Source organism: Mchenga conophoros, linkage group LG12, assembly GCF_057382185.1.
Source record: "Mchenga conophoros isolate Kocher_MC1m ecotype Shallow Benthic linkage group LG12, M_conophoros_male_GT1.1, whole genome shotgun sequence".
In the NCBI taxonomy this organism is placed as follows: Eukaryota; Metazoa; Chordata; class Actinopteri; order Cichliformes; family Cichlidae; genus Mchenga; species Mchenga conophoros.
The window spans coordinates 4,468,890-4,493,529 of record NC_140537.1 but is presented as its reverse complement, the minus strand read 5'-3'; the positions used below and the strand labels follow the sequence as shown (position 1 = coordinate 4,493,529).

Sequence of the window (24,640 nt, the reverse complement as noted above, 5' to 3'; positions counted from 1 at the left end):
TTAACAGCTGGCACTGAGGAAACCTACCGGCAGCATGGGTGTTTATGTTTTTCATTGCAAAAGAACCGTCTGAATGGTTAACTGAAGTTAACTTGGATAAATTATAGTTAAGGAGTATCACAGATAACCCCTATGTGAGCTGTGTGACTGGTCACCACTACACTGAAATCAGCAGGCTATTACTGAAATACACGTGCTATATCATAAACTATGATATAAACAGGGAGGTCCTATTGACATGTTTAGTTTTAAAGGACACCTTCCTGCCTTTAGTCTCATTCATGAGCAGTATTCGTTTTCTTCTAACATCCAGAAGTCTGCACGATGTGTTTCATAGTTTGTAACAAGCCTTTGACAGGTAAACATAACATGACCGAAAAAGAAAAAAAAAAAAAAAAAAAAAAAGGGAGAGAGAGTGTTGACATAAGAAGAGAAAATGCTCTCAATTATGGAGACAGACAAATGGTTCATTTATGTTTGATGTGTGTTTATTCCTCCCTAAATATCGTCGGTGAAGTTTGCCATGCACGTCAGATTTTCCTGCGCATTTTTATACCTCTGCCAACAGAGAGAAAAAAAATCACATTCTAACAGACAGCTGGTGCTTAGAATACAGTTGAATAACTATTAAAAAACAGATGATATTTAGATGATAGTTCAGTCTAACACATGTGCCAGTGAACCATTAAACGTCTGTGAAACTATGCAGTTATGAAACGTAACTTTAACCTCAGCCAAACCGATTTGCTCAGTTGTAAATAAAACAGCGAAGTAAACGTGACCCGACAGACAGAACCTGAGTGAATGAAGTCCAGCGTTTAACCACTGAGAGCTAAAACTCAGCTGAGGTTTCAAAGCTGTGTGCCGGTGATTGGACATCAGCCGCTGATGAAGCTGTTCGCCTATAAAGTGCTCTGTAAGGAAACAAGCTCCAGCAGCTCTGCGCTCGGGGAAAACACTATATTTACTTATCTTGTGCAGAAAAATGCGCTGACATTGCTTTATATCGAGCACCGGCTGCCCAGTTAAACTGTGACTATCACCAGGTAACGTAGGCGTGTTTCTTGAATTAGCAGCAGGTGTTAAACAGCTGACAGGTGAGGAGGAGGATGCATGCAGGTAAACTGAGGGTCTGTTGAGCTGATCGCTGGTTTCGTAAGAAAAATGTCAGCTCGTTCTTTATGTTACAGAAGCACAGAGACACAAGACCAGGCGGAAAGAGACGATCGTTCGGTGAAAATGAGAATCTGCGAATGCAACATGTGGAACACGGAGAGTGGAATATGTAAACAAACCGGTTAACGTAACCCCCTGGGTGCGCTCTGCATGCTAATTGTTAGCAGAGCTAGTGAAATCTCTGAAAACATCTGAGCACTTTTGCAAACATGTTCTATGTTGACAACCTGACCAGACATACGTCGCGACATTCGCGGCTAAAACACTGTTAAAAGTGTAGCTGGTGACAGAAAAACGGGGTATTTTAAAACTACACCACCACCATTGCTGCCTGTGATTTGATCTGCATTCTGGGATACCTGGCTGCCCCAAGTCTACACAAGCAATCGATTATCTAGGATCGACCTGTTTTGACTTACTTTGCACGGCAACCAATCAAATGTTAGAGAAGCTGCATGGGCAGCGTTAACCCCGCCCCCTGAGTTTGATGGGTGAGGCTGACAGATAAAATTATTTCATGATGAGAGCCAGGCGCCAGGACTGCCAAAATGAAATAAATAAATATATCATTAAATAATTAATTAAATGTGTCAATAATTAATTAAAATGTGAAATACATAAATAATTAATTAAATGTGTCAATAATTAATTAATTACATGTGTCATAACAATTTATTTAATTAATTAATTCCAATTTTAATTAATTATTGACAAATTTAATTAATTATTTAATGGTGTATTTAATTATTTCATTATGGCAGTCCTGGCGTTCCATACTAGTTCACCTTACATGCATTAATGTAATAACGTGGTTAGCCTACTCAACGAAAATTACACACGGACAACATTAAGCTACTCACGCAGAGAAGAACAGCTGCTGCTGCATCATCATCCGTCATCATTTCTGCTACACTGGCAGGGCTAGGGGCCAAGACTCCATTCTTCGGGTTTTTGGGGGATATTGCTCCGGGTCCGATAACAGGCAACCCACCCGCAGTAGATGTGCACGGTGTGAGGTCTCGCAGCAAGCTATCAAATACGGCGCATTTCTCGGCTTTTTAAAAAAAACGCTATGCGTCGCCAGGTGTTACCTCCTTTGCACAGTATCACAGTATCAGCTTAAAGCACTTGTTGCAGGCTGCTGAGTTTGCATATTTTGCTGTGAAGTACAGCCAGAGTTTTGACCGCTTCGTCTTGGGCATTTTTAATCTGTAGCTCTGCTCTAAAAGAACGTACGTACCTGGCCCCGCCTACCATTCTCGGAAACGTAAAATGATTGGCTCGAATCGAAAAAAAAAAGCACCGAAATAAAGCACCGAAATGTGCGCTGCTTTTCGGTCTGGTTACTACCGTTTATGTCAGACCACCGGACACCGGTACCCATCCCTAGTAACTGCACTTGTGTAGTAGGACTCCTAATGTTTTTGGTTTTGTTTATACTACAAATCAATTGATAGATAACTTAGGGCTGCCATAAAGTGGACCTTACTTTCTCTCACTTCTGGACAATTCAGTGGGCTAAAATTTACAAAGTAAACATAAATTTGATGAGACTTGAAAATATGAATTGTTTACTGGTGGAATGGAACATGAAGTCTGTAGCTCATTTTCCAACAATCTTTTATATAACCAAAGATTTCTGCAGTCAGTCTCTTCCTGCTGGCCTGATGCAGGTTGAAGAAACATCGTCATAGGCTTCACATTTCAACCTGAAAGCTGTGTCCTTGTTTTTTTATATTCTATGATTTATGATGAACAAATATTTAAAACGTCATATTGATCGTATAAAATTGAGGCAGATATATAAATCCCTAACATTTTTCAAAAACATTCTAGTTTACAATGCTGTCTTTGCACTATTTTGCATTAAATTTGGGATTTAAATAATCTGATCATCACATTATGTTTTCAATATTACAAACTTTTTTTTTAGACACAAGCAGTGACGTGAATAACGGCGTTAAAAGTACTTTTATCAGTAACTAGTAATCTAATTACTATTCAGTCTTTACAACGCAGTTACCCTTACTAACAAGAAAATGCGGTGCGGACGCGTTACTATTTTTCAACACTCAGACAGTTGAAGCTGTCCTCAGGGCGAAACAATCGCAAAAGTGCTGCTGATTTGCTGAGGAAAAATAGCCACAATAAACCAATCACATGACCAATTTAAGATGCTATAGCCTGAGTCTTCACTTTTGTGTTAAAAGTGTGTTGATAGGCCATGTAAAACTAGAGTCATGATAAATAAATATATATTTAATGTTTTTTCCTGAATACTATCGTTGTTTATGTTTACTGAGGGAAGAAACAGTAAAAACTTCACCTCTGCTTGTCAGCAAAAATTTAAAAAACAAAAAACAAAACCATCCTTTCCTATTGGTGTTCTGTAAATAGTTTGAAATAGTTATCAGGTCTTTAAGTTTGATGTCATTAACTGTTTCTGGGTCCCACAGTCAAACGATCACTGTGGCATCATTGAGAGTTACAAACTGTCTAAATTTATGAAATTTAACAGAGTTAGAAGTTAGCAGGAAGTTAGCTCGCTAGCTTCCACTTAAACATAATACACCATGTTCTGACTGAGAGATTTCGAAAAAATGAAAACAAACAGCTCTGCTATCATAACCTTAAGACCATACTCTATAACTAACATCACTGACTCTTGGTCTCAGTAACCAGCTGCTTTGCCTTTTTTCCTTTCATCAGACCATGCAGAGATACAGCTGCCCGCCTTTTCCACAGCATTAACTGTGTTGTAGAATTTTGCTATCTTATGTCCCAGAGCTTCAAGACCATCAACTACATCCTGCAGGGCAAAGAAGAGAGAGTCTCAGATGGAACAAGAGAAGTAGAACTTATTAATGTGTCCTTTAAAAAAACTGAAAATATTACCTTTTCAAGCTTGGATTCAAGTTTTACTTTACTTTGAGAGTCTACAAGAACAACCAGAGTATCAATTGCCTCCTTAAGACTCTTTCTAAACCAAAGGTGGTTCATGAGCGCCTTGGAGAGAAAAAATAAATCTATGAGGTGAGAATGTGATGATTACAGGATAAATTAGGTCGAAGAATCTTGTTGCTATGATGCAGCAAAGACGGGCATCAGTCCACATCAATTTATTTTATTTAATATGTAATGGCACCTTTGTGTGTGTACCATGCATACATACCGAGGCCACTGCCGGTGGAATCATTTCAGCACCAGACCCTCCAATCACCAGCGTCTTCGACGGAGACTTCAGCACAGAAGGGGCCATATTGGAGGGAGGCCGCTCCCCTGAGAAATACAACAAAGACCTTGAATAGCAGGACAAAACTACAGTCCAAAATGTCTCCATGAATCTCGGAATGATGAGAAGATCAAGCTAAAGCCATTCTGTTATACCTGTGTGCAAAAAATGCACTGCACCCGAAATATTTCATAGTTCAGCAAAACTGATCAATCTAATAAACATGAACCTACACCATCCTCCCTATTCTGATATGTTAAAAAGTACTTAGCAGCAATTTTAAAGAACCAAACTAATAGGGTTACCAATTCCCAACAAAAAAAAGAAATAAAAATAATAAAAGGGAATCACCCTCCACCTCATGATGCTTAATAGTTACTATATACAATAATGGATTTCTATACATTTTTGCATCAGATGAAAACTTTGGTTGTAAGATTCAGATAATTTTTTTTAAACTAGACATTAGAATAAGAAAGAAAAGCATGTCTTTGTGCCCCCTCTCCCTGTTCATGCCCTACCTGGCCCTGTGGCAAAACTTTGCTCATCCAGACTGCTGATCGGTACTGCACGCTACATCCACTCTATCACGTGACGCATACTGCTCCGATGTGCTACAAGGTTATAAGCTGGGTTACGCTATGTCGCAATTTTTGTGAGGTGCTTTTGTGATATTCAATGGATTGGATTACATTTTTTATTTCTCTCCGATATCCGATTCAGTAATTTAGGTCAGTATCGGACCGATACGTAATATCAGATCGGCCCATCTCTAAGGTTAACCCACTTCAATGGAGACAAAACCCAACAATAAGATGAGCCCCTATTTGGTGACAGTGGGAAGGAAAAACTCCCTTTTAACAGCAAGAAACCTCCAACAGCAACAGGCTCACAGAGGGGCAGTCATCTGCTGTGACCAGCTGAGGACAGATTTAGAGAGTTTATGTAATTTGTGTTTATAGAAGTTCACTCAGAGCTCAACTGTGCCTGTTCTTAAACATTCAAAACATTTCAGCAGGCTATGACATTAAATGAAAAATGCCATTTTAATTCAAATTTACCTGATGTGCTTTGGTTTGGCAGTTTTGTTGACCATTTTCATGATCAACAAAACATGATGCGCCACAATGAATTATGAAATGACATTTTCTCCGCAAATTTCCTCAGTGGTGCTTTTTTTGGTACTATTAGATTAAAAATTCATGGTGTGCAGTTTCCCCAGGTGTTGTTGTATTTTCTTTCAAATTTCTTATGTTGCGACACGCTAATATGTACAAACATGCATATTTATCAAGTATATGTTATATTAACCACGCTTAACACATTAGTTTAGAAGATGAATTAAAATTGCAAATTAGTACTATCAGAACTCAGAGGTCCAGAATATTTGTTATTAAATATTAAATTTAGAAGGAATCCTGCTGATCCCTTACCATGAAAGATGTTATCAGCTCTACCACAGAAGTCATTTAGGTGGTTGTTGAGGATGATTCCAGTGCTTGAAGAGAGGACATTGGACCCAAATCTGTAAAGAGTAAACATTAAATGAACTAGGTCTAAACCCTGTGACACTGTTGTGGAAAAGTCAGCTGGTTTCTAACAGTGAAACAGAATGATGCAGGTACGGACTCATCATTGATGCTGCTGGTGACAGACACAGCAGATCCATCTTCAGCCAGCACAGATACATGTGTGGTGCCGATGCTGTCCAGATATGAGTTTTTGCCGTAATACTGGGGATCGTGAGTCTTGTCGCTGCTGATCAAGCTCCGTATGTGGTTGGCAAAGCTATCCACTGTCAAATTCTTTGCCATCTGTGTGAAATACAGAGCATCGGAATTACACAAAATTAACAATAATCATAATATGAATAATAATACATACTAAAATACTTTGAGACAAATATAAAAGTAATTTAGGTTTATCTGCTTTAAAAACATTTATTTATACTTATAGGTTTTAAAAGTTACATCACTGCTCAGAATTGTGCTGAAATAAAAATGCAGAGTTACTGGGAAAGGCTGAGACACAAAGCATTTTTTCAGAGTACTCTATGCAGTAAAATAATAAGTACATCCTCAGTGCTTCTATAAGAGCTTATAGAAGAGGGTAAGTACCGGTAGTGATATGCAAATGCCCTTGATAAACTGATCATTAACACAAAGTCACAATCTCACCGCAGCAAATTAACCCAAAGTCCGACTGTGCAATGCTCAGAGATATTACAAAAAACAAAACAAAAACAAAAAAACAACACTTCAGACCACAACTCATTATCAGTGTGCATAAACCGACTGTGGTGGGATGTGGTTTGTGGATGAGCTGCAGGCGGGGGTGGAGCAGTGGGTTCAGGCAGAGCAGAGGCTGATGTGGTATTGCTCCTTTTACCCATTTAGTCACTTAAATATAATCATACTATATGCAATAAAGCAGGTGCAAATCTGTAGGATTTTGAGATACTTACTTTATCTGAGCTGAAGTTTGGATCTCTGATATGTTTCTTTAATCCATTGGCAAATTTTAAAGCTTCAATATAACGGTGATAAAACAAAATCTTTTCATCAGTCGTCTTAGGTTCTGAATTCATTTTGTATCCTGAAAATATAAATAATTGTTATTTATTTCATTTAAAACATCAATTCTTAGTGTATCACATTTGTAAAGATTGATAAGGATCATTTTCCTATATGAATCAAACTCTACATGCTAGAAGCAACAATCAGGAACCTTTCATGATGTTGAGGATGAGGCTGAGTATGGCTCCCCCTGCAGGGGGCGGAGGGAAGTACATCCGGTACTCTTCCAAAGAAATATTCCAAGCATCAGTCACATTAGCTTGATACAATGCCAAGTCCTCCAGTGTGAGTTTTCCTCCTGAGCAAAACCAGTGAAACAAATGATTTTGTTGAGCAAAAATGAACACAATGCATTTCATAATCAAGACTTTGAATGGATCCAGACAGATCACAGTGTGGCCTTTGAGAGATGACAGATTTTTATAGAGCCAATTAATTTTCTAATTTGTAATTAGAACATTGTGCCTGGCAGACATAGAAAACGGTCAGAAAGAGAGCAGGATGAAACCCGTCTGATAATACCTGCATCCTGAATGTCACTGATTAAATTCTTTGCTATTGTTCCGTTGTAAAACACATCTGGTCCCTCGTTTGCGATCAAAGTGTCAGCCAGTTTCTCAAATTTCACAGTATCACCGGTCTTAAGCAGGTTCCCATTTTTATCTAAATATAACTTCCTAAAAGACAAAGACAGTGAAATAAAGCTGAACCATTCATTGTTTGCTCTTTGTATTTTTGAAATCACATTGTGGGTGTTTTTCATACCGTATTGACGTATTATTAATGCGTGGGATGTGTTGACCTTGGTAGTAAGGAATAGGGAATCCTTCTCTGGCTAATTTGATGGTCGGCTGAAAGAGGTCGGCCCACGGCAACTTCCCATAAAGCCGGTGTGCCGCTTCATAACCTCGAATTTCCCCAGGAACCCCAATCCATCTGCTATCTGGTTAGATAGATAATGGATAGTCAGTGCTGGAAAGTCCCACATACATTTGCTCGTGTTTTAAGTAAACTGTGAGGTCCTGACCTTTAAATCTGAGATGATGTCTGTTATAATTTGGTGTAAATAACTAACATATAAACTAACTAACATACATATAAATAACATTTTGCATCCTACACTTACTTTTAGTTTATTTCACTATATTTACACTATTTCTGGCTCAAAGAAGCATTTAGCATATCTTATATTTACTTTTCTTACTGTTTATGCAGCCTGTGTGCAGGAGTGTAGCACAGAACTCTGGGCCCCATAAATAAATGGTGTCTGTAGCCCCCTTTTTTTTCTTGATTCATCTTTCTCACACATATTCTAATTTCTATTTTCTTAATTTTTTTTATGTCTGACACAAGTGAACTGCTCCAATAACTACTCCCAGTTCTTATTGCTGTCCATCCCATACTCAAATGCTGTCAAAAGACACTTCTTAACAGAGACTATGCTGATTCTACATATGGATCCACAGCTTCCCTTCAAAGTCAACACACTATAGACAATCAGGGAGTAATGCATGAAGGTCATTTGTACTCTGCTGACAGGAACATATGGGACAGGGACATGTGCATCCACAGCAGCCTGTGTCTCTGGCCCCACTTTAGCATCTCACAACATTTCCAGCTTCACCTCCACAGACAGATAATCTGCCAGGGAACGAGTGGAGATTAGCCAAATTAGAAACAATGACTGATAAAGATGGACTTGTGAGGAGAGTTAAGATTGGTCTTGGGGAGGAATTTACATTAATTGAAGACCAGAAAATGGGAAAGATGGGACAGCATTCTGGCAAGAAAGCTTTAATGTTAGCTTATCACCAGCTGTTGTACTTTAGCTGGTTTGTTGACTGCCTGGAGTTGGAAGCGCTGATTGTCCAGTCTGTTTACAGTAATTAAATAATAATGCTTATGCACTCCTTAGTGTGTTAGAGTCCTGACTTTTGTTCAGTAGATGAGGTTTGAGGTGAGGAGGAGGATGACATTTTAACGAGATACCTGTCATGCTGTCTCTTTCCTTCGCTTCTTTGATGACAAGAACCCTCTCAGGTGATAAAACAAAGGTATGATCCTTCATATCTTGAGTTTGTCTTGCAGACTAAAGTGCTGAATTTAAAAAAAAAAACCTCTACAGATAACTGACTACAGCTTTAACATTTTTGTGTTACATCTTGTGCATGATTTGGAGAAAGACCTGTTAAGACCTGTTTGGAGAAAGATCTAACTACTCCAATCTCTCTGGCTTTTTCTGAAACTAATTAGCATGTGTTTCATTGTGTTTATGTTCGATTACTCTGACAGATGTCATATAGGAAACTGACTCGCTGTCTTTAATAAATGCCAACGGCCAAACCCTCTGTAGTGGTTTGCTCTCTTTTTTATCATTTCTGTTTTGCTTTCTTGAGGAAAGAGGAATGACTCAGTGTGCATTAGCAGCCACCTGTACAGAATAAATTAACTGTGGCATAAAGGTGAGTCCAAGAGCAGATTAGACTAAAACATTATAAATATTAGCATTATGGCAGAAAAACAGCCCACCTTGTAGCCACTCCGTGGTCTGCTCTGTGGTTTTACGACACAACTTAAGCAGGTCAGAGTTCACATTTCTGGGGACAGTCTCTCTGGAGTTGATGATTTTCACTTTACCTTTGAAAAGATGACATATTATTATGTTATTCCCCAGCAGGGCTGAGCTAAGAGGAGCGAGGGTGTCTTGTTACCAGAGCTGTCCATCACAGTGAATATGACCCCGCCTCCGATCCCTGCGCACTGTGGGTTGATGATGGAGGTGCACAGCAGCGCAGCAATGGCAGCATCTACTGCAGAGCCGCCTTTCCGAAGAATGTCCCTGAAACAGTTCATTGTTATCACTTTAGTATTATTGTTATCATGTGTGCACAATTAAATTTTAATCTTTATTAAAATTATAATGTCCCACAATTAAATTGCCATGACTGAATAACACTACGATGTGTTGTCTTCGTTGATGCATGTGCTAGGGACGCACAGTTCACTGAATTTTAATCTCAATCACGTCCCACAATCAAATTAACCTAATTAACCAACCTATTGCACGCAATGGCAGCGTCATCTTACCCTCCGACCATACATACATTACACAAAACATCAAATGGGAAAGACAGGTCAGAGAGGTATAACAATGGAAAATGCACCACATGAGGAAAGATAAGGAGAAAAAAATAACTCCCCCCAGACTGAGCTCCAACAGGGAGATCAGTTTGAGAACAGAAAAAAAACCACCTCTGCACAAAGATCATGAAACAACCCTTAATACGCCAAAGAAACACATGACAAGCAACAGGAGTGGGTAAAGGGTGAGAGACAGCCGAATTAGACAGTACATCCGAGCCTGCAGCCTGTGCGCTGGTCTCCTTGATCCCCGTCAGCATCGGAAGGGAATAAGCATCGAAGGCATTTGGAAAGGGAGGGGAGATGAGTGTGTGCATATCAGTGTATATGTATGTGTGTGCATGTCCAGAGTTCAGCTGAGACAGTGTCCTTCGCCCTGCCAGGCTAAGTAAACAGTCTTCCAGCCAACCCAGGTGGCCTTGCATGGAATGGGAAAGAACAGACTCAACAGTCGTTATCAGGGTGTTGTTCAGCTCCAGCCTTGAGACCACTGCAGCTGGGGCCAAAGGGGTATCCGCGTGAAGTGATGGTGGTTTTTACTTTAGTGCGAACAGCTCACATGAATTTCAAAGCAGTTCTACAGTCCAACACTGGTCTCTCAATCTCCCGTTGGAGAGCCGCGAGCTTCACCATACTTGCGTTCTGTGATGTTGCCATTTCTTGTGCTCAAGGAGCCGATTCTGAGAACTCACGGCAGTGAGCCTCCCCGAGATGTCATCCAATTTGCGCCCAGAGATGTTATTCCGAGCTAGCCCTTCCGAGATGTATCCAGTGTGCAGTCAGAGATCTTATTCTGAGTATTCACAGCAGCCGTCAGCCTCTCCAAGATCTTATCCGTGCTGACTCAATGAGCCCATTTTGAGAAACTCACGCCTCTCCCATCGTTCCAATCCCAGCGGGCAGCCTTGTGGGGGTTTGAACAGCCCGTTCCGCTTTCTTAATCCTTCGATAAGTCAGGGCCAAGCCAGCTCCGATCAGCCAGAACCCTGTTACCATGGTTCCGAATAGGTAGATATCTTCAGCACTCAGGCTCACCCGAGCCCAAACATCTTGTTGAGAAAGGGGTGTCAATTGCATTTAGGGACCAGTTGATCAAATCCATAATTCCTCTTTTAGGTTTTAGAGAACAGACTGTGAGAGAGTGTTCCAGGGAAAAGTAATACACGAGACTAGACAAGGACATAAGAGGCTAAGCAGGGAAGCTAAGGGAGAGGAGGAGAGGAGAAAAGTGCGACCGCCTTCGTCAAGAGCAGAAAAAAAAGAAAGTGATGCAAGAATACTACACTGGCCAGCATATGACACAAAATTCACCCCCGCAAAAACTGATAGTAGGTTTAAATATTGGTGAAACTTTGGTATTACCGCATACTGAAAAATATCATCTCAATAAGGTGTCGATACCTTTCAACAAATGTCAGACAGTTACAACCTTCTTTAGATATCTCCAATTAAGACATAATTTTAATACAGATATTGTGTCCAAGGAGAAATAGCCATTAGTGCAAATATTTATAAATGCATGTAAAGGGAAACTGACAAAACAAATCTCTATGACCTACTCAATACTACAGACAGAAAGGAAACTGTCTACCACCTACATTAAACTCAGATGGGAGAAAGAGGCTGGAATAAATCCATCTGAAGAAGATTGGTCTAAAATATGTAAAACCACAGCCACTACTTCAAGCTCCGATCCATGGAGAGAGTTCACCTGGAAACAAAACTCTGAGGTTTTTTTAATCACCCCTAAGATTAAAGAACTCCATAAACTTCAGTAGGCCACTTCCATATTTTTGGAGAATGTCCTAAAATCGCCCCCTACTGGACAGAAGTGGTCTAAAGAACCAAGCAGATAACTGGGTTACATCTTGAGAGGAGTTTCAGTGTCTTTTACTTAGCCAACATCCCAATTGGACTGAAGAAACAAGACAGATACCTGCTACAGGTATTTCAGGTGGTCAGCCAAAAAGCTATAACACACAAGTGGTTGAAAAAGGAACCTCCAACTGTTTCGGACTGGACAGAAATACTACAAGAAATTCACGTTATGGAGCGACTAACCTTCTCCTTGAGACTGTCCTCAGAAAAATGTGAGCAATACTTGAAGAAATGGAAACATTTTCTTTCTGAGAAATTACTCTCTAGTCTTGTGGTATTCCTTTATATTATCTCTGGTAATAATATGTATCCAGGTTGTACATAATTTTCAACTTGTAACCTTGTGTATGTCAAACTTATACCTAAATGGCCTAATCTCCCTGATTTATTTATTTTTGTTTGGTTGGTCCTCCTTTTGTTGTTTATGTTCAAATGTTATTGTCTATAAAAATGGAAGAAAAAAAACACTCGATAAACAAAAAGTTGTTTTTTTTTAATTAACGTGATCATTTCCAGACAAACAGGTGGGTCTTAAATTGTATAAATCCTAAATCCACTTTTTCGGGTGTCTGTGAGGAGCCTAGCATCAGGACTGTGGACAAGCTGGAGACAGGGCAGAGAGGACTGACTGAGACCAGTGTAAAGTCAGTTGCAATCGTCCAAGTGGGAGGAAATAAGAGCATGAATTCCAATTTAACCATCTATCACAGAAAGAAGAGTCCTCATTTCAGTATTTAACCACCAAGTTAAATATGTCAAATATCACACACAAGATTTTTTCCATAGGGTTTGATGCTGGACAGATGAAGCTGACCACAAAGCTCTCTGATGGAACTAAGCATTTTGAGCGCTCAGTTTCAGTAGAAACGCAATTTAAACAGCAGTTTAAAAGTGAAAGGATTTAATCCTGTGTTAGGTTTTGGTAATTGCACTGAACCTGCACTGAATTTAGGTGAATAAGGAGGACCAACTTTATTTTGATCCAAAGACTTATACATTAGTGAGAAAGTTAAAATTTGTATGCAGAAAATGCAGAAAAGACAGTAGCATTGTGTTTGCAGATAAAAAAAAGTGGAAGTAAATTATTACATACTGTTTCAAACAAAAAAACTGAGAAAAATATTAAAAGTTGTAGCAAAAAAAGCTTAAATAAGACTGAAGATTACAAGGTTTAAATTAACTGAATTGAACGCTACACGAGAAAAAGCTGAGTAATTAAAAAAAGAAATGACAGAATCAGAAAAATGGTGAATGTAAGCTGATATTCTTTAGGGGACTGGGAAGACTTGATACTAGAATTGTGACCTAAACAAGTTGATACCAAGGGTTATGCTAGTTAGCTGATATGCATTTACATGTAAATGTTTTCGTAATATAGTAAATGGCTTTTCTACTAGCAAAGGGCTTTATACAACTTGTTCATTCACCCAGGTTTTCAGTGCTACCTAACTACCATCCAAACCATTCACACTCCGATGGATGCATGGGAGAGCAACCTGGGGTTAGTATCTCGCCCAAGGATATTTGGCATGCAGACTGGGATCGAACCAACAACCGGTTAAGAGGTGACCCGCTCTACTACCTAAGCTACAGCCACCCCATATGCCACTAATCATTCGAATAAGATACACTCCAGATACATTCCAGTGTTTAACTGACTGAATAGTATGCATTGTTCTTCACAATCTGCAGCAAAAAAATCTTTAAAAATTTCTTTTCATGTTGGCTTGAAATAAAATATCACTGTTGGTACTGCAGCTTACTGCAACACAAGTATGCGTTTAAATTAGGAGAGGCAAAGTGTGATATCCACATGTTGGACCAGCATGTCTACACGCTTTACCCTGATATTGTACTGATATTATTCCTGTTAAGGTTCAAAATTGAGGAAGGAGAGTACAAACCACTCTTGGTCCAGAAGGTCTTGGTCAAACAATGATTTTAATGAACACACGTGTGGGAAGACACTCTGTACGCAGACAGCCAGTAGTCCTCGACTTAATCAAAGCATGAACAGATATTTTATAGCATCAGGGTTTGATTTACTGACGCCCCTTCATGCGTCACAGATACATTTTATACATAGATCAGATCAACACCACCATGGCTTTTAAGACAGAACATCATCTTCTATTTTTATGGCTGGCCCTTCCTGTCTACCTTTCAGTTCTTGTCTTGTTCCTCTTTCTTGCCGAGACAACAAGGAACGGTTCCTCTTTTGCCGAGACACTTTTGCAGTTACAGCCAGACATGAGTAACCTCTTCTCTAACTAATGTGTGTGTGTGTGTGTGTTGACCTCACATGCTCTTTGTGTCACCTCTTCACCTACTGTCTGTGTCTCGTCCTCAAATGCTCTTTCTCAATTCACCTGTTGCACTTCTGACCTTTTACCAGACCAGAAGCTCACTGAGACTATGTGTATGTCTTCTACTAAATAAATGTTTTAACCAAGAACCTCTACTAAAACCTTAATATAAAATGATCTGATATATAAGTGTTTTGTAAGCATGTATTGCAATTCCTTCTATGTTCTAGTTTTCCCTCAGCATGGATCATCTAGACACTCTCACTAGATGAAGCTTAAGACCTTTAAAGAACCTGAACATCAACTCAAATAAGCACAGATATGCAATATGTATAAAATAGTTATAACTGCACCTGGAATACAAAGTTAATTTAATACCTGTATGCATAAAACCTTAAAGCCTTCTTAAAGCTATCTGTTACATTGTTAAAGCCTCGTCTTAGCCTGCTGCTCAAAATAACTTCCTGCTTTCACTTCTGCATACAACTTCCTGTCAGCCTGCAACTCAGTCTTTCTGAAAGAGACACTGTTTAACCCCTGAATGCAATATAAACTCCAGATTATATTATTAATGCAATGGTAATGATGACAATTATTTAACAATAGCAGTAAAATAATTTCCCTGCTCCACATTCCCTATATGCCTCTATGTTGTCAGTACAGACGATGTCAGTAACAATACTGATTTTTCAGTTGGGAACAAAACAGGTCTTAGATCCGGGTCTTTGAAGTTAATGATGGGATCTGAACACACACACACACACACACACACACACACACACACACACACACACACGTAAACAACAGTGGGTACAAAGAAAACCGTCTGGAAAGGTTGAAAAATTAAACAGTCAAACTGTTACCTTGATGCTTTTTTAAAATTTTTGCTTAGCATATTTTAAGGTATATTTTGTTGTGTAACTGTAAACATTTTATAAATATTATACATGCGTAATTCTCAAAGATGTTTTTAGCGCTAAAGTTTGCATTTGGTGCGTAATATTATGTGTAATGTGAAAAACAAAAATGTGTCAGAAGTTTAAAATGTTACTCACCGTCCAATCCGTGAACATTTCTCGGAGTCTGCGGCCACAGCAGCTTTTGAAAAAGGGCAATCAGCACTGGGTTCCTTGACACACTCACTTTTACCCTTCAAATAAAGGATAAAAGCTGGTAGACCAACTACTAGAGCACCTACAATTAGACAAACTGCACCTACAACTAATAGGGGGTGAACTTTGGGCGGGCAAGTACAAGTCGTTTTTGCGCTCTCAACATCCTCGTCCTTAACGTCCTCGTTGGGGGGACACATAGGAGTCGTATTTGCCCCCCCAACGTCCTCGTCCTCAGTGTCCTCGTTGAGGGGGGAAATGGGAGACATATTTCCTCCCTCAACGTGCTCGGTTGATTCAGGCATCGCTGCTTTCTTCTCTGCATAAACGTCGGTAATTCACTTCCTCTGACAGTTAACCGCCTGATTTCCCAGAACCACGTATTGCGCACATATATCCGCTGTGTGGGTACTGACAGGTACAACGTGGCAGAGAAGTGTGTTTGTGGTAAGCAGAGGTAGCTGCTACGACGTTTGATTGATTGATTGATTGATTGATTGAATCTTTATTTTGAACATGTTGAAAAAGTACAAACACATAGAATTAAAAAGAGACAAACAAACAAAGCAAAACAAAAGGAAAACGAGCAACCACATCTACAAATAACTGTCATGTTCAAAAAGGAGCAGGAAGAAGCATAAGCTTATTTAATCCCACCCCTTATCTAGTAATCAATAGACTACAGAAATACCTCCTTGCAATTATATTATATGTTATGTGTGTTTGTGTTTTGTTTTATATATATATATATATATATATATATATCTATATATAGATATATATAGATATATATATATAGATATATATAGATATATATATAGATATATATAGATATAGATATATATTTCTCTCTATCCATACATACACATATACACATTTTCAATAACCCCAGTAAGACCTCAAAGGATACACAACCTACAGATATATATACCCATACCAGCATACCCGGGCACCCGCACACACATGAAAATATTGGACAAGGACACCCTATCAAATCTCTACCTCCTCCCTGTATCCTGCAAAAACCATATCCTTAAACCGCTTTTTAAACTGCGCCATGCTCGGACATTGCTTCATATCTTTACTTAGTCTGTTCCACAGCTTCACTCCACACACAGAGATGCAAAAACTTTTTAATGTTGTACGGACACAAGGATGTTTTAAATTCAATTCCCCCCTCAAATTGTATCCCCGTTCTCTTTTAGAAAACAGTTTGAATGAGTTTTACTTTACTCAAAAATGAAACACTTCTTGAAATTTTGTTATGTATATGATTTATATGAGACTTCCAGTTTAATTTATCATCTAAAATCACACCAAGAAACTTATGTTCAAGTACTCTTTCAATTTCCACACCATCTATATGAATCTGCACTTGTGCATTTCTAAGGGAATTCCCAAATAAGACTATTTTAGTTTTACTTAGATTTAGCGATAGTTTGTTCCTGTTAAACCATTTTTTAATTTTGCACATTTCTGAAGTAATTCTATCCAGCAGCTCCTTTAGATTCCCTCCAGAAAAAAATATTTGTGTTGTCTGCAAATAATACTAATTTTAATATATCAGATGCCTTACAAATATCATTTATATAAATAATAAATAATTTTGGACCCACTACAGAGCCTTGTGGAACACCACAAGCAATGTCCAAGCATGATGAGGAATGGACACCCAGCTTCACAAATTGTTTCCTGTCACTTAAATATTTTTTGACCCAGTGCAGTACAACCCCCCTTATCCTGTACCGTTCCAGTTTATTAATTAATATGTCATGATTGATTGTGTCGAATGCTTTCTTGAGATGCAGAAATACTCCAGCTGCATACTGTTTCTGATCTATAGCATTTGTAATCTCCTCAATTGATTCGATTAATGCCAGAGATGTTGATATTTTTGATCTGAATCCATATTGACTGTCAGAGAGTAATTTATATTCATCTAAGAATTTGTCTAATCGTTTATTAAACAGGTTTTCTAGGATTTGGGATAATTGTGGAAGTAAAGAAACAGGCCTGTAATTTGTGAAATGGTGTCTGTCCCCAGTTTTATACAACAGCACAACTTTAGCTATTTTCATTTTGTTTGGAACTTTTCCCGTCTCAAATGATAAGTTGCAAATATATGTTAGAGGTCCTACAATTCTTTCTATGACCTTCTTGACGATTTTCATGTAAATATCATTACAATCAGTAGATGTTTTATATTTGCACATGTGTACAGTGTCAATTATTTCTTTTTCCTCCACTGCTGTGAGGAACATTGCTCTGCCCTATGCTTGTATTTCATAAGTGTAAAATGTATCCAGCTGATCCCTTACCAAAATTAGATATTGTGCAGAAGTCAAACAGCATATCATTGAGGATGATTCCAGTGCTTGGAGAGAGGAATCTGGAGCCAAATCTGTAAGTACAAAATGCTAAATGATCTACAACACATACAAGTAGAGACATTTTACAAAGCAGCTTCTAAAAATAATCTCTTAAACCTTTTCAATCTTTCAGTTTTAAAGGAAGACACATTTTTGATAGCTGCTTCCTAACAGTAAAACAGATTCATCCAGACACTGACATGTGGTTGATGCTGCTGGTGACAGACACAGCGGATCCATCTTCGGTCAGCACAGACACATGTGTGGTACCCATGCTCTCCAAATACGATGTGATGCCGTAATACTGAAGATCATGAGTATTGCTGATCAAGCTCCATATATTGTCTGCAAAGCTCTGTGATTGCAAAAACAAACGCATTAGAGAAAATAATGAGAGACAAAGACAAACAACAAATTAAAGCTGAATCTTAAAGAGATTTGAGTTCAAAAACCTCTGATACTTATTTGTTTAAAATTTTATGCCTTTTTCTAGTTTGAAATAACCATCAATTTAGTAATAATAATAATAATCATTTTTTGAAACCAGGAGCTTCACTTAAATATATTATCTATATTTAGTGTTTTGTGCTGGAATGTTGCTATTTTTACTCCAGTCAGATCTAAATACTGCTTCCACCACTGTTCAAGCCATAACTAAATCAGTTATTAAATTAAACAGCTCAGCTCAACACATTAAGATTTCAAGAAAATGTCAGTTTGTGATTTTGTGATTTCAAAGTGTACATGAGCAGCAGCTCAACAGTCAGTGTCTATTGGAACCTTTCATGATGTTGAGGATGAAGGTGAGGAGGGCTCCTCCTGCAGGGGGAAGAGGGAAGTACATCTGGTATTCTCCCAAAGACATATTCCACGCATCAGTCACTGTAACTTTACACGAGGCCGAGTCCTCCAGTTTCCTCCTGAGCAAAAACAGTGAAACAAATGAATCTGTTGAGCAAAACTGAACACAACGCATCTTATAATCAATACTTTTAATTGATCCAGACAACTCACAGTGTAGCCTGTGAGGGATCATAGCAAATATTCACAGAGCCAATTGCTTTGTTTGTTTGTAGTTAGATCATTGTGCTTGGCAGACATAGAAAATGGTCAGAAAAGAGAGCAGGATGAAACCTGTCTGACAATACCTGCTTGCTGTATGTCAGTGATTAAATCCTTTTTTATTGTTCTGATGTAAAACACATCTGCCCCCTGCTCTGCAATCATCTCCAAAGTTTTTATCCAGCTTCTCAAATTTGACAAAATCATGGCTTTTAAGCAGGTTCCCAGTTATATATGAATAAAACGTCTTAAAAGACAAACATAGTGAGAGAAAACAATCATCATTTGATCCTCATATTTTTGAACTCACATTGTGGGTGTATTTCATACCGAAGCAACAGGGTTCTGTCATTTTTAACAGTCTCCGAGTTGTGTTGACCTTGGAGTTGAGAAATAGGGAATCCTTCTCTGGCTAATTTGATGGTCGGCTGAAAGAGGTCGGCCCACGGCAACTTCCCATAAAGCCTGTGTGGTTCTGCACTACCTCGAATTTCTCCAGGAACACCAATCAATTTACTATCTGATCAGATGAATAATGGATAGTGCTGGAAGGTAACGCATACATCTGCTCGTGTTTTGAGTATACTCTAATGTCCTGTCCTCGTATAATTAAACTTCAACTGATTTCTAACCTACTACATCACAAGGAAACACTGTACTTTTTAAATGCTGTGTCCATTTATAACTAGTATGTTAGAGATAAATATTTAGTTTTATTAGTTTTACATTTATTTATTTGTTTTGCTATATTTACATATTTGCACTTTTCCTGGTTTAGCTAAGTTTTCAAGATATGATATAGTTGCCTTCCTTTGTATTTATGCAGGCCTACATGTAAGGATGAAGGAAATAACTCAGGGATCTATACATAAGCAGTCTCTGGTATCATTGCTTTGCTCATCTCACATCTCTCACACATATTATGTTTTATTTTATGGGGTGGCAGTGGGGCGGGGTCATTAACTGTATACAACAATCTACTACTACTACTAAAATTAGAATTAGTAGCATTTTTTTTCAGTGAGTTTCTTACCGTTCATTTCTAAGATTTTAGAAAAGGTTGTGGCTAAGCAGCTTATAGCTGTTCTAGATGAATACAGCATTCTGGATAAATTCCAATCTGGCTTTCGTAGAGCTCACTCTACTGAAACTACACTTCTTAGAGTCTCCAACGACATTTTAATGAGATGTGATGCAGGAGAATGCTCCGTTCTGTTGATGTTGGACCTGACCTCCGCCTTTGATACTGTGGACCATCATATTCTGCTAGATAGGCTGAGAGACTGGGTGGGTATATCAGGGGCTGCTTTGGACTGGTTTGAATCCTATTTGCATGAACGATCCTTTTCTGTGGCTACCTCTAAGTACAGTTCCTCTTCTACTTTTCTTGCCTATGGTGTGCCACAAGGTTCAGTTTTGGGGCCTTTATTGTTCTTACTGTATTTACTTCCTCTTCAACACTTATTGAGCACTTTTAAGGACATTTCGTATCACTGCTATGCAGATGATATTCAGGTATATATCTCCTTTAAGCCCCATGATGTTTCCAAGCTACAAATTTTGCACAAGTGCATAGACTCCATTAGATGTTGGATGGCTGGAAACTTTCTTCAACTAAATGAGGAGAAGACTGAAGTTCTTGTTTGTGCTCCTAAAACTTTTGTACCTAGTGTTATGGAAAACTTGGGTCCACTTGCTACATTTGCAAAACCGTCTATCAGGAGCCTTGGTGTTAGTATTGACTCAGCTCTGACTTTGGATGCCCATGTAAAATCTTTGGTTCGCTCCTGTTTTTATCATTTGAGAAACATTGCTAAGCTGAGTCCCATTGTATCGCGCTCCGAATTAGAAATTGTCATTCATGCATTTGTTTCATCTCGTCTGGACTACTGTAATTCTTTGTTTACTTGTTTATGTAAAGCCTCTTTGGATCGTCTGCAAGTTGTTCAGAATGCTGCTGCAAAGCTTCTGACCAAGTCCTCCAAGTTTTCCCATGTCACACCCCTGCTGATTCAGCTGCACTGGCTCCCCGTTAAATTCAGGATCCAGTTTAAGGTTTTAACCTTGACTTTCAGGGCCCTGCATGGACAAGCACCAACATATATAAGTGAACTTTTGCATCCATACATACCCAGCAGGTCCCTGAGGTCATGTGACCAGGGCTTGCTTGCTGTCCAGCACACGAGGCTGAAAACAAAAGGCGACAAAGCTTTTGGAACTGTGGCCCCCAGATTGTGGAACTCTCTCCCTTTGAGCCTGAGATCTGTGGACTCAGTGGTCACTTTTAAAAAACAGCTAAAAAACCATCTTTTTAAACTTGCTTTTAGTTGATTTTGATTTTTAGGTTTCAGCTTCTGTGAAGCACTTTGTGATTTTTATCTTGAAAGGTGCTATATAAATAAAGTTTTACTTACTTACTTACTTACTTACTTACTTACTTACTTACTTACTTATCTCAGTATCTCCCATGGAGAGACTCTGGCAGGCAACGCCTTTTCTTGCACCTAAAAACTTCTTTCTTTTAATGGTAAAGTATACAAATCGATTACATCAATTTATTCTTCAGTTATTTTCTACCTCAGTTTTCTCAGTATTAAACTTTGCATTTTTCTTCATTTTATTTATTTATTTATTTATTTGCTTTAAAGTAAACAACAGCAACAACAACAAAAAACTTTCAAAAAAATCCTTTTGTTCCTTTTTGTCTTTTCCCTCTAAAGACATCCTGACCAGGCTCAGTGGTTGAGATGGAGGAGCATAACAGCAACATGTTAACAGAAACTGCTGAGGTTCTTGGATGAACTGAAAAACTTCAAACGAAGGAAAAGTTGAGTTTATTTTCTGTAAAGCTCAGGTGGAACTTGATGGGGTGACATTGAAGGCTCCATTCTGGACTTTGTCACACTGGTACATGAAGAGAGGTACCAAGAACAAGAGTGTGCACTGTACACACACACAGTTCAATGCTTGCTCTTCAGCTGGTGTCACTTAGCAGTTTTGTCTTCCTGCACAAGCAGAGGTTTTTGCTCAGGAAGTAACCGTGACCTGGTTTTCAGAGATTTCTCTAACATTTAATGGTCGTGAAATATGTCAAACTTTTCTCCCCTACCTAAAATTAAACAGCTGCGAGCATCTTGAAGACAGCAGAGAAAATAGTGGCACTGAGGATTTTGAACTATGGCACTCAATATGCCCTACCTCCACCCTGATTGGAGGATAACTGCACTTACAACATTCATGGACATTACACCTTATTTATAAACCGTATTTCTATTTATACTTCAATGCAACCAACATCCTTACCTCTTTAAACTGTATTTATTATAGCCTTATTTAGTATAGTTGCAACAGCACCCCCCCACTTGATGTGCAATATCACTGATCACACTGCACCTCTCAATGCACCTCTCAATAGATGGCATGTATTTATATGTATATATATATGTAAGCGTGTATGTGGAAATATGTGTGTGCATGTATGTACGCATGCATACATGTATATATACACATATGTATGTATGTTTGTATGGGTGTATCCGTATGTTTGCAGGTATAACCTGTACATATCTTTCTTGTGTAAATGTAAATTTGTGTGTGATTGTGTAAATACTTATGCTATTGTGTACTTCACACACTTGGAGAAATGCCAAACAGCCTTTCATTGTTCCTGTAACAGTGACAATAAAAGCTATTCTATTCTTCTATTCTATTCTATTCAAGCGATGCCACTTCTGGGGATTTTTGGACACAGGAGGAGTGTGTACACAGATCCTTATTGACTTAGCTGCTGTCTACAGTTCTAATGTTTCCATCAGAATAAGCACTTCTAATTGTACTTTGCTCATGTTTTATTCGGTGTTTTATTTATTATATGTCCTGTTCTAATAAACTTAAATTTCAGGAACACCTTCTTTAGATCTGTTCAGTTTTATTCATATAGCACCACTTAACAATCAACAGTTCTTGTCTCAGAGCGCATTATATCGTAAGGTAAAGAATCGACAGTGGTACCGTAATCTAGGACAAATGTTCACTCGGATTCATTCATGACGTGAATGCAATTCTGTAATCAAAGGTGTGTTTTTGGACATAACTGACTGCATATGTATACTGTATCATGAGTGCACAGACATGGATGTAAACCACAAATTAACTGTTTGGCTGAGTCAAAACAACCATAGCAGTGATTCTAGCTTAAAGGTGCTCTGGATATTGTTAAATATGCAAATATGGTTAGGTCCATAAATATTTAGACAGAGACAACTTTTTACTAATTTTGGTTCTGTAGATTACCATAATGAATTTAAAATAAAGAACTTAGGTGCACTTTGCGGGCAATGACAGCCTGAAGCCTTTACCGCAGCAGCTTTCAGTTTCTGTTTGTGGGCCTTTCTGTCTGAAATTTAGTCTTCAACAAGTGAAATGCATGCTCAGTTGGGTTACGATCAGGTTGGCCATTCAAGAATATTCACCTTCTTTGCTTTAATAAACTGTTGGGCTGCTTTGGCTGTATGTTTTGCGTCATTGTCCATCTGTATTATGAAACACTGCCCAATCAGTTTGATTGCATTTGAGCACACAGTATGCATCCCAGTCTCTTTGTGTTGCTGAGTTCATCCGTTTTTTTCTGTATTTCACAGGATGGACCAAACTATAGATTTTGCCACCCCTAATATTGTAGCAATTTCTTGAATGGGTTTTTTCTGTTTTTGCAGCTTAAGTATGGCTTGTTTCACCTGCATTGAGCGCACCTTTGACTGCATGTTGTTTGTTCACAGCACAATCTTCCAAATGTAAGCACCACACCTTAAACCAACTCCAAGCCTTTTATCTGCTTAACTGACAATGACATAATGAAGGAATTACCCAAACCTGCCCGTGAAATAGCCTTTGAGCCAATTGTCCAAATACCTTTGGTCTCTTATAAAAAACATATGTTTCAGTAAACAGGTTAAAAAAAAACTAAACTAAACTTGTGTCAGTGTCCAAATATATATATGGGCCTAACTGTACTGTTAATTTTTTTTTCTTTTTGTCAGTGTTTGTCAGATGTTCTGTTTAAAGAAAACACTTTGGAACCCCTTGAATGCGAGTACATATATACACATTTACATAGCGACAAAGTGACTTCAAAGAAAATAAAAATGCTCAAATTTTTAAGATTGTGAGTTGAATCCTTCCAGGAAAGGTTGTTTGATGTGCACTGTCATAAACTATAACCAGCAAACTATTGCTTTGTGACTGCTGTGGGTGAAATCAAGGCAAGTTGCAATGCATTTTGGGAAATGATGTCTCCAGAAATGTTAAACAGCAGTCGATGGGCGAGCCATGAGACATGCGGAAGAGCTCCATCAAGTAAAAATAATCAAGAGACCAAAATCAGAGGGAAGGCAGTTTTTCTTTCAAAGTAAAATAACTGACTACAGTAAATTGAATCTCAAGACATTTGTTAATGGTGTTCCCATATATTACTTTTACTGCCACGGTAATTTATTACTTTTTTCGGAATTATTACTTTTCTTAACATTGTGAGGAAAATGCCAAGACCCTAAATGAATTTATTGAAATCTTACATAGCTAACACAATTTTATGCACAAAGGTTAGTGTGTGGTTAATGAGGAAGCTCTTATCATAATAATAATAATTATTGTTGTTGTTGTTGTTGTTATTTGTTTAGGGACAGTTTTACAGCAGAATCTACGACTGAAAGTCTGCCCTCCTCCGCTTACAATTTTAGACTTTTACTTTGAAAGTCATAACCGGAAATATTGGTGGGTATTCCTTTCC

The 24,640-nt window shown here is 38.4% G+C and overlaps 1 protein-coding gene across 1 annotated transcript; it reads right to left on the bottom strand.

Moving 5' to 3' along the window:
• Window positions 1-1,711: 1,711 nt before the first annotated feature.
• On the bottom strand, window positions 1,712-15,727 carry ggt5a (gamma-glutamyltransferase 5a). Its single transcript, XM_085293399.1, has 12 exons — window positions 15,365-15,727; window positions 9,696-9,823; window positions 9,514-9,621; window positions 7,750-7,927; window positions 7,507-7,661; window positions 7,136-7,282; window positions 6,873-7,003; window positions 6,038-6,222; window positions 5,842-5,933; window positions 4,349-4,455; window positions 4,072-4,182; window positions 1,712-3,985 (listed from the first exon to the last, which is right to left on the bottom strand). The coding sequence occupies exons 1-12, from the start codon at window positions 15,724-15,726 to the stop codon at window positions 3,848-3,850; spliced, it is 1,842 nt and encodes a 613-aa protein (XP_085149525.1). The 5' UTR covers window position 15,727; the 3' UTR covers window positions 1,712-3,847.
• Between the last annotated feature and the right edge of the window lie 8,913 nt (window positions 15,728-24,640).

What these genes read in the sequence shown, in the direction of transcription:
- ggt5a (XM_085293399.1), bottom strand. Translation starts at nt 15,726, where the DNA reads ATGCCTGAATCAACCGAGCACGTTGAGGGAGGAAATATGTCTCCCATT. An exon ending in CACTGTGATGGACAGCTCTG is followed by an intron (nt 9,622 to 9,695) that starts GTAACAAGACAC and finishes ATCTTTTCAAAG; the next exon opens with GTAAAGTGAAAATCATCAAC. An exon ending in GACCACGGAGTGGCTACAAG is followed by an intron (nt 7,928 to 9,513) that starts GTGGGCTGTTTT and finishes CTATCTAACCAG; the next exon opens with ATAGCAGATGGATTGGGGTT.